The sequence below is a fragment of the Rutidosis leptorrhynchoides genome, chromosome 6 (assembly GCF_046630445.1).
Source record: "Rutidosis leptorrhynchoides isolate AG116_Rl617_1_P2 chromosome 6, CSIRO_AGI_Rlap_v1, whole genome shotgun sequence".
NCBI classification, from domain to species: domain Eukaryota; kingdom Viridiplantae; phylum Streptophyta; class Magnoliopsida; order Asterales; family Asteraceae; genus Rutidosis; species Rutidosis leptorrhynchoides.
In genome coordinates this window covers 43,352,433-43,364,225 of record NC_092338.1, presented here as the reverse complement: position 1 = coordinate 43,364,225, position 11,793 = coordinate 43,352,433, and the positions used below count along the sequence as shown (strand labels likewise).

General features: G+C 32.6%; 1 protein-coding gene across 1 annotated transcript; it reads left to right on the top strand.

Moving 5' to 3' along the window:
• The first annotated feature begins 2,870 nt into the window (after positions 1 to 2,870).
• On the top strand, positions 2,871 to 4,446 carry LOC139851636 (peroxidase N1-like). The gene is made up of 2 exons (XM_071840730.1): positions 2,871 to 3,591; positions 3,855 to 4,446. The coding sequence occupies exons 1-2, from the start codon at positions 3,027 to 3,029 to the stop codon at positions 4,271 to 4,273; spliced, it is 984 nt and encodes a 327-aa protein (XP_071696831.1). The 5' UTR covers positions 2,871 to 3,026; the 3' UTR covers positions 4,274 to 4,446.
• Positions 4,447 to 11,793: the final 7,347 nt, after the last annotated feature.

The following is an 11,793-nucleotide window of genomic DNA, read 5'->3' as shown; positions in this document are numbered from 1 at the left end:
AAATCACACGGCATAGGTCAAACTTTAGTGAAACTTATGAAGTTAATCATTTTCCATCATGTAAACAACCTCAAATGATTATTTTTCTAAAAATACTTATACTTTGAGTTAAATCATGAAATTTTTATGTGTTATCATATTCATAGTAAAAATCATTTTTCCAGAAAATAAACCTCCAATTCAAAGTTTAAGATGGTTTTTAATTATCCAACCCAAAACAGCCCCCGGTTGCACTCCGACGTCGTAAATTCAGTTTTTAAGGTGTTCTTTGAAAAACCAAGTTATACCTTGTTAAGTTAGCATATAATTAAGATATGTTACAGGTCTTGAAGTATTTTAAAAGTTAAGTTAGAAGGATCTATTTAGTTTGCGAACAAGTTTGAAATCATTCAAACTATGTTCTAGTTTATAAACTCTTATATATATAGCTTTAAATATATGAATTGAAAAAGAGTTGAAGTAGAGTTTTTACCTCAAGTTTAAAATGTAAAGTTGCTGGAAAGAAGTAGTAAAATAAAAGTTGAGAGAGTTCTTGCAAGTGTGTGTGAAAATTGGAAGTAAAATTTGGAAAATGAATGTGTAAAAATGAGTTAGAAATGGTGCTTATTTATAGGCTTGAAAATTTGGTTTTTAGTGAAAATATCTAAGATAAGTTAAAATTTATTATGTCATGAATGACATATTATTCCAATAATTGAAGATTTCTATTGGTATATACCAATAGTAAATACTTCTAGAAGCTGTGTATAGTACCCTAGATATACGTATAGGATTATTGAGGAAACGGAACGAGAATTCAAATATAACTATCTTTTGTAAATATACTTATATTGTTTTATGTATAAAAGCCCTTTAAAAATGGTTAAATACATTACTTATACGATATATGTATAAACATTATAAATCATCAGTATTTATGTCAAATAACGTTACGTAGGTTATTGTTTTGAAAACTTAAGTTAGTAGTTTCAAAATATACTTATGACTTTTTGTTATTAATACAAAATGAGATATTAAAACATCCTTAGATCATGTTAAATATGTATGTATAATTATCATATATTGTATAGTTCGTGATATCATCGGTCAAACTAGACGGTCAAACGTTGTGTAAAACTCTTTTCAAAAACATAAGTCTCAACAATTTGGATTGCTTATCATGTTGGTAAGGTTTAATTTATGTAAATATTAATCTCATAAGTATAGAACGATCGGAAAAGTGCGGGTCGTTACAAAGTCCCTCTATCCCCAAATATCATATCCTTTTTCTTTTTTCTTTTTTATGTTAGCGGTTCAAAACTCCTTATCTTTCTCTTTCACTACTTTTTATACAAATGGATCTGAGCAGGAATGTTGTTCTCTTCTATTTAATGGATCTGGTAAAATAAAGAATTTGTATATAAAAAAACAAAAGCACCCTTTCGGGACGACATGTCGTCCCTAAAAGGTCGTTCGGGAAAATATTAATAAATCCTTTTTAATCGAAAAATAAATATTAAATAAACATTATTTTATTATTATACTTCGTGCCGACATGTCGTCGCAAAAAAGTCGTCTGCATACAAAATAACTAAACATTTATAAATAACTAATAAAACAGAAATTATTTTTTAATATATTTATTTCCGGACGACATGTCGTTTTCAAATGTCGTCCGAAAAGGTCGTCCTCTATTCCAGTTGAAAAAGTCAAAGTGTGCCCACCGTCGTCCGGGAGAAAAGCATATTTCGTCCGAAAAAACTTTCTGGGATAAATGTTTGGGGACGACACTTTCGGAATGACATTCATCCGAAAAGGGTATTGGGGACGACATGTTGTCTGAAAAAATCAAAAATGTCGTCTCCGTTGAGTGGTTTTCTAGTAGTGGGCGAGCTCTATGGCAAGTTGAGCTTAGAGCAATGGGAGTGGAGTATGTCACATGCCCCGTTACACCCCAAGTGACTTAGTCCCCCACTCCCCAGTCAAGTCACTTTTGTAAGTCTCCCCCATGTCAGTCGCATAGGCGACGGAGGTTACCACATTTTTTTTTTTTGCTTTTTTTTTTCAAATGAATACATTATTAAATATAATAAAATATTATTTTAACACACTAACTAACACATTAACTGACATAGGTCACCACTCCTCACTTTTTCTGACTCAGCAAATCACGCCTGACATGCCAAGTGACCTCAGTCACCACTCTCAGTGCTCTTAATGTCTAAACCTGGACTACTTTTAAGAAAGAAATTGCACTGGTCTATCAAAATTATACAATTATAAATCAGAGTAGTAACCATCCGGGCTTAGCTTGGATGATCACTGAGTTGCTCCACCCTGCAACCCACCCGGGTTCGAGTCTGGCTTCGGTCGCTCGTTCAAAATGGGAGGTTGTTGTGAGGAGTGCCTTCACAGGCAATTCACCCGGTAGCGTGTCTGGCGCTCAGCAGGCTCGTTCCCCCAGGTTTACCCTCTGCGGGGGAGTCCAAAGGATTCGTTCGTAGGGGGGTTCCTGAGTCACAAAAAAAAAAAAAAAAAAAAAAAAAAATCAGAGTAGTCATTAGCAAATTTGTATTGAATTTAAGATTTAGATAAAATAAAGAATATTTCTCCATTTCGTAATCTAAAAGCAAATTTAAAAGGAATAAACAATACCCATAATAATTTATAAAATTCCTATTCCGTTCACAATAGATAACACGGAATTCACCTTTTTAGACATATAATATATATTTCCTTTGATTAAGTTTATATGAAAGACATCATGAGCTGTCTTCATCAACTTATGGACGTACATGTTCGAATTAAGTTCGAAGTTTTCTCTGCCTCTCTTAAGCTTTCTTTACATGCATGCCTCGTGGCCGACTTCGTTTGACTTTTATCACCACCTTTGACTTTTCAACACACACCCCACTCCCAAACACTATAAATACCCTCTTCATCTATGTTCTATCTCACATTAGAACATAAAACAATATCCAACACGTACTTATATCAATTACAACCACAAATTTTTCAAAACAGAAGGGAATAAAAGATATCTAGATATGGAGGTTCCTTCCCATAACAAAAATGTTATCTTGTTTGTTATTTTGTTAGCCACCTTTGTCACCATGGCACTAGGCCAAGGCACCCGGGTTGGGTTTTACCGGACCTCATGCCCAAGGGTCGAAACCATCGTGCAGACCGCCGTGCAAACAGCTGTCCGTTCTAACCCGACAATCGCACCTGGTTTACTAAGAATGTTCTTTCACGATTGCTTCGTTAATGGTTGTGATGCATCTATTCTTATCGATGGTTCAGCGTCTGAGAAAACCGGGGGCCCTAACTCACTGTTGAGAGGCTTTGAAGTCATCGATGCTGCAAAGACTCAGCTCGAAGCAGCTTGTCCTGGAGTGGTCTCATGTGCTGACATTCTTGCCCTTGCTGCCCGTGATTCTGTCGTGCAGACCGGAGGAACAGGGTGGCCAGTGCCATTAGGCCGCAGAGATGGCAGAGTTTCACAGGCGACTGACACCGCAAACCTGCCCGCTTTCAATGACCCGATTAACGTTCTGATCAAAAAGTTCAGTGACAAAGGTCTTAACACCCAAGATCTTGTTGCCCTTAGTGGTAAGTCAAATATATATAGACCACCAATTGTCAAATATTCCATTCGTCCAAAAAAATTGTCTATATATATCTTAACATTTATATATCTTTCAAGATAATTGTTCGCTTGAAAAAAAATATAAAGATAAAACTGACATTTATCAAACGTAGTACTATTATATAAATGTAATGAAATTCTTAGGGGACAGGTATTTCGGTGGAGTTGAGGAAGTAAAATTTTTAACGAAATTTAAATGTGACTCATGTGTTTAATTGATTTCCAGGAGCCCACACAATTGGTACAGCTGCATGTGCATTATTTAGCTACAGATTATACAACTATAACAACACCAATGGGCCCGACCCGACTATTGACCCAGCATTCCTTCCCACGTTACAAAATCTTTGTCCCAATGGTGGAGATGGTTCAACGCGTGTGCCTCTAGACACGGGCAGTGTGGGAAGCTTCGATAATTCGTACTACTCGAATTTGAGGAACCAAAGGGGAGTACTTGAATCCGATGCTGCGTTGTGGAACGAACCAACGACACAACGGTTTGTGCAACGGTTTCTTGGACTTAGGGGACTGGCTGGGTTGACTTTCAACGTTGAGTTCGGAAGATCAATGATTAAGATGGGTAATGTTGAGGTGAAGACAGGGACTCAAGGCGAAATTCGTAAGATTTGTACTGCAATTAATTAAATCTTCGGTTGATACGATGAGGATGCTGTTATAGCAAGTGTGGTTCTGGAATGGCTATTTATTGATAGCTAGCTAGCAACCAACTTTGTAAAATAAAATAGCAGTAAACTGCTTAATTTTGTATGTAAACTTTTATACTGTAATAAAATCTGTATATTTATACTGGTCACGTATGTGCATGTCGTTGTTAATTAATAGTAGATGGTAACGAGAGTTGAGGACCCGCGTTTTGTTGCGGGATAAATTTTTACCTTGATTTTTTTTTACGTGTAATGATCTTAGAATATGAAGTACAATGGCAAAAAGGGAAGGAAAAAATTTGATCCTGTAAACAGAATTTGAGCCGTATAAACAAAGATAGACTAAACCAACCAGAGTAAAGAAACCTTTGTTTTCAATACTAAATATATTAGATTGTTATTTTAATGATAGTTTATCTTCAAAAAAGTTATAAAGACAAATATATGTGGTCCGAGTAGTATAATTTAGTGGTGTCATTTAAAATTAAAAAAAAAATACTTACTATAGATTTGAAAAATATATGGAGTCATACATTTTAGTGGCGTCTCATACAATTTATAAGTATTTTCTACTAAAAAATTTCAAATTAGCGGTTTCCTGTAACCCCATGGGTCTCTATTTAAATTCTCCACTGTCTGTTATTAGCAAACAAAAAATTTAAAAATTGAACTACAAAGTTAGTCATATACATATATTATAGACGAGACTCAAAAATTTTAAAAATTGAACTACAAAGTTAGTCATATATACATATATTATAGATGAGACTCTAAGGGTGTAGATCAAAATTTCACTATTGCTCGTGGTATACATGAATAAATGCATCTATATAAATTTAAGAGAAACTCTCTCTACTACTAATTGATGCTTAGAAAAAAGAGAGACTCTTGAGGTTATATTGTAGAAGATATTGTTCGACTATACGATCCTATAAGCCCAGATGTGGTGGACAGTGCAGTGAGTGCACGCCGCGACGTGGGCGCACCCCTCGGTCCTGCGGAACAATGAGTGAACCCCGCTATCGTTAGGGAGGCCTAATAGAGGGACTTAGGTTTGTGAGGAGGTTTATAAATGTGCAAACCAAAGTGCCACATGTTAATAGGATAAAACAAATGTATGCATATACTTGTAAGTATAATTCCTCTACTACCAATCGGTTTAAAAAAAATATAGGGATTTTGGGACTTATATTGAAGGATATGTTGTTGGACTATATCATATAGAAACTTTTTTTATTCCCATAATACTTCTGTGTAGCCATTTCAAGTTTTGTTCACATGAGTGCTTTAGTAATTATTTTATTTTTTATTTTTTACAATCTTCATTATCAAGAACCAGTTTCAACCACCATCAATCACTTTAATCTAAATTTGGTCCCCAATAAACCATCACACACTACCCTAGTTATGGAATATATATATATATATATATATATATATATATATATATATATATATATATATATATATATATATATATATATATATATATATATATATATATATATATATATATATATATATATGTTATACTAATACTTCGAAATACAAATAAACAAAAAAACATATTTAAATTTTAAATATGTTAATCTATGAAGAAAATTTTAAAAGAGAAAAATATTTGAGCTATGGTCAATTATGGTCAAATGTAGTCATGATATACAAGGCTAGAAGGTAAATAAAACTGTAGAAGCCCAATTAAATTAATAACTCAATTCATAAAAGTGACGTTTTAATGTGACTAAGTGTGATGACCCGGAAAATTTCGACTAATTTAAACCAATTCTCTATATGATTTAATATTATATAAATATACATATATATATATATATATATATATATATATATATATATATATATATATATATATATATATATATATATATATATATTATAAGATGTACAAGTAAAACACTATTTGCTACAGTAAAATACTATTTGCTACAGTAAAACACTATTTGCTACAGTGAAACCGTATTTTGCTACAGTGCTACAGTAAACACTATTTACTACAGTAAACACTATTTGCTATAGTACACACTATTTGATGTCGACGAACTAGCAAACAAAAACGGAAAAGGCGGCCACGCGATCGCATGGCAAAAATACTGAAAACTCATGCGATCGCATGAGCTACAGTAAATGGAAAAGTATTATAAATACGCTAGTTTGCTCGACGATTTTCTTCACAACTCTTTCCATATTATTCTGTAATTTATTTATATTTTTATTATAATTATAATTTTAAATTTAAGTTTAATAATAATAAGGTATATACGAGGGTGTTTTTAATTCGGGTTTCAAACCGCTTTAAGCTAAGGAAATATTGGGTATTGCTCGGGGTATTGTTCTTGAATGCAAGGTCAACCATACAGTCGTCTACCATCATTACGTCTACGCAATTTGCCTACAATATTGAGTCTCAATATTGAACTGTGAGTTTATAGATCCCTTTTTAAATACTTTAAATATTTTTGGGCTGAGAATACATGCAATTTATTTTAAATGCAATAAGACACAAGTACATACTAAATTCTACACTGAGTTAAACCAAAAATCCCTTAGCTTTGGTAACTAGTAGCTGCCAGTACATAGGATATGGACTGGTGGGCGCGAATAATTGTATATGGATCCATAGGGCTTGACATGTAGTGACCCGAACTTTTCCATGTTTATATATATTAATTGAGATTGATATTTACATGATTAAATGTTTCCAACATGTTAAGCAATCAAACTTGTTAAGACTTGATTAATTGAAATATGTTTCATATAGACAATTGACCACCCAAGTTGACCGGTGATTCACGAACGTTAAAACTTGTAAAAACTATATGATGACATATATATGGATATATATATAGTTAACATGATACTATGATAAGTAAACATATCATTACGTATATTAACAATGAACTACATATGTAAAAACAAGGCTACTAACTTAATGATTTTTAAACGAGACATATATGTAACGATTATCGTTGTAAAGACATTTAATATATATATATATATATATATATATATATATATATATATATATATATATATATATATATATATATATATATATATATATATATCATATTAAGAGATATTCATACATGATAATATCATGATAATATAATAATTTAAAATCTCATTTGATATTATAAACATTGGGTTAACAACATTTAACAAGATCGTTAACCTAAAGGTTTCAAAACAACACTTACATGTAACGACTAACGATGACTTAACGACTCAGTTAAAATGTATATACATGTAGTGTTTTAATATGTATTTATACACTTTTGAAAGACTTCAATACACTTATCAAAATACTTCTACTTAACAAAAATGCTTACAATTACATCCTCGTTCAGTTTCATCAACAATTCTACTCGTATGCACCCGTATTCATACTCGTACAATACACAGCTTTTAGATGTATGTACTATTGGTATATACACTCCAATGATCAGCTCTTAGTAGCCCATGTGAGTCACCTAACACATGTGGGAACCATCATTTGGCAACTAGCATGAAATATCTCATAAAATTACAAAAATATGAGTAATCATTCATGACTTATTTACATGAAAACAAAATTACATATCCTTTATATCTAATCCATACACCAACGACCAAAAACACCTACAAACACTTTCATTCTTTAATTTTCTTCATCTAATTGATCTCTCTCAAGTTCTATCTTCAAGTTCTAAGTGTTCTTCATAAATTCCAAAAGTTCTAGTTTCATAAAATCAAGAATACTTTCAAGTTTGCTAGCTCACTTCCAATCTTGTAAGGTGATCATCCAACCTCAAGAAATCTTTGTTTCTTACAGTAGGTTATCATTCTAATACAAGGTAATAATCATATTCAAACTTTGGTTCAATTTCTATAACTATAACAATCTTATTTCAAGTGATGATCTTACTTGAACTTGTTTTCGTGTCATGATTCTGCTTCAAGAACTTCGAGCCATCCAAGGATCCATTGAAGCTAGATCCATTTTTCTCTTTTCCAGTAGGTTTATCCAAGGAACTTAAGGTAGTAATGATGTTCATAACATCATTCAATTCATACATATAAAGCTATCTTATTCGAAGGTTTAAACTTGTAATCACTAGAACATAGTTTAGTTAATTCTAAACTTGTTCGCAAACAAAAGTTAATCCTTCTAACTTGACTTTTAAAATCAAATAAACACATGTTCTATATCTATATGATATGCTAACTTAATGATTTAAAACCTGGAAACACGAAAAACACCGTAAAACCGGATTTACGCCGTCGTAGTAACACCGCGGGCTGTTTTGGGTTAGTTAATTAAAAACTATGATAAACTTTGATTTAAAAGTTGTTATTCTGAGAAAATGATTTTTATTATGAACATGAAACTATATCCAAAAATTATGGTTAAACTCAAAGTGGAAGTATGTTTTCTAAAATGGTCATCTAGACGTCGTTCTTTCGACTGAAATGACTACCTTTACAAAAACGACTTGTAACTTGTTTTTCCGACTATAAACCTATACTTTTTCTGTTTAGATTCATAAAATAGAGTTCAATATGAAACCATAGCAATTTGATTCACTCAAAACGGATTTAAAATGAAGAAGTTATGGGTAAAACAAGATTGGATAATTTTTCTCATTTTAGCTACGTGAAAATTGGTAACAAATCTATTCCAACCATAACTTAATCAACTTGTATTATATATTATGTAATCTTGAGATACCATAGACACGTATACAATGTTTCGACCTATCATGTCGACACATCTATATATATTTCGGAACAACCATAGACACTCTATATGTGAATGTTGGAGTTAGCTATACAGGGTTGAGGTTGATTCCAAAATATATATAGTTTGAGTTGTGATCAATACTGAGATACGTATACACTGGGTCGTGGATTGATTCAAGATAATATTTATCGATTTATTTCTGTACATCTAACTGTGGACAACTAGTTGTAGGTTATTAACGAGGACAGCTGACTTAATAAACTTAAAACATCAAAATATATTAAAAGTGTTGTAAATATATTTTGAACATACTTTGATATACATGTATATATTGTTATAGGTTCGTGAATCAACCAGTGGCCAAGTCTTACTTCCCGACGAAGTAAAAATCTGTGAAAGTGAGTTATAGTCCCACTTTTAAAATCTAATATTTTTGGGATGAGAATACATGCAGATTTTATAAATGATTTACAAAATAGACACAAGTACGTGAAACTACATTCTATGGTTGAATTATCGAAATCGAATATGCCCCTTTTTATTAAGTCTGGTAATCTAAGAATTAGGGAACAGACACCCTAATTGACGCGAATCCTAAAGATAGATCTATTGGGCCTAACAAACCCCATCCAAAGTACCGGATGCTTTAGTACTTCGAAATTTATATCATATCCGAAGGGTGTCCCGGAATGATGGGGATATTCTTATATATGCATCTTGTTAATGTCGGTTACCAGATGTTCACCATATGAATGATTTTTATCTCTATGTATGGGATGTGTATTGAAATATGAAATCTTGTGGTCTATTATTATGATTTGATATATATAGGTTAAACCTATAACTCACCAACATTTTTGTTGACGTTTTAAGCATGTTTATTCTCAGGTGATTATTAAGAGCTTTCGCTATCGCATACTTAAATAAGGACGATATTTGGAGTCCATGCTTGTATGATATTATGTAAAAACTGCATTCAAGAAACTTATTTTGTTGTAACATATTTGTATTGTAAACCATTATGTAATGATCGTGTGTAAACAGGATATCTTAGATTATCATTATTTGATAATCTACGTAAAGCTTTTTAAAACCTTTATCTATGAAATAAAGGTTATGGTTTGTTTTAAAAATGAATGCAGTATTTCAAAAACGTCTCATATAGAGGTCAAAACCTCTCAACGAAATCAATTAATATGGAACGTTTTTAATCAATAAGAACGGGACATTTCAGTTGGTATCCGAGCGTTGGTCTTAGAGAACCAGAATTTTGCATTAGTGTGTCTTATCGAGTTTGTTAGGATGCATTAGTGAGTCTGGACTTCGACCGTGTTTACTTGAAAAATGATTGCTTAACAAATTTTGTTGGAAACTATATATTTTTAACATGTGAATATTATGTGATATATTAATCTCTTAACGCGTTTGATATTATGTGATAGATGTCTACCTCTAGAACAAGTCCCATTGACTCACCTAATAATAATGAAGAGTTAAATGTAAATTGGAATGATTCGTGGACTGATTCACAAGTTCCCGAAGAGGAACCGGAAGAAGAGTCGGAACCGGAAGAAGAATCAGAACCGGAAGAAGAATCGGAACCGGATGAAGAAATAGAACCGGTGGGGGAAATAATAAAACGGTTAAGTAAAAGAAAATCCTCAACCAACCGACCAAGGTTAATTATGGTCAATGGTGTTTCCGCCAAGGAAGCAAAATATTGGGAGGATTACCAATTCTCCGATGAATCGGATTCCGACGAGAATTCCGATGATGTTATAGAAATTACCCCAACTGAATTTAAAAAGGCAAAAGAAAATAATAAGGGAAAGGGCATAAAAATAGAGAAATCTAATTCCAACCCCGATGAACTTTATATGTATCGTCAACCCCCGAAGTTCTTAAGTTGTGAAACGACCCGTCAAAATCGCTATTGACGCGGCACGTTAATCATTGATTCCACAGTGAGGTTTTGACCTCTATATGATACGTTTTGATAAAATATTGCATTCATTAAAATAAGTGACTTTCTAAACATAGAAAGTTATAAACATGTGGACGAGTGCTTAGGTATAAGCAAAACCCCGAAATACATAAGTCTTTAATTTACAGGTTGACATCACAGTCCAATTATTTATTACACAACGCAGTTTTATTTTGAATGCAATAAACTTTGTACAAAGCATGAGAGACTCCATGCAGGCAACAAGCACATCACAGCGGAAGCATTCTAAGGACCTGAGAATAAAACATGCTAAAAAGTCAACACGAATGTTGGTGAGTTATAGGTTTAATTGCTCGAGTCATAAACATATATAAAGATAGACCACAAGATTTCATCAAAAGTTTATCAATAGATTCTACGTAACAGAGCACTTTGGTAACTAAACTTAACGCTATAGTGATAACTACCCCATTCGTTTTAATACACGCAAACCAACGTGTCTTAAACTCAAATAACATACGTCCATTAAAAGGCTAGTGCTCTAGCTCGGACGGGGATGTCAAGCCCTATGGATCCATATACAATTATTCGCGCCCACCAGTCCATATCCTATGTACTGGCAGCTACTAGTTACCAAAGCTAAGGGATTTTCGGTTTAACTCAGTGTAGAATTTAGTATGTACTTGTGTCTTATCGCGTTTAAAATAAATTGCATGTATTCTCAGCCCAAAAATATTTAAAGTATTTAAAAAGGGAGACTATAAACTCACAGTTCAATATTGAGACTCAATATTGTAGGCAAATTGCGTAGACGTAA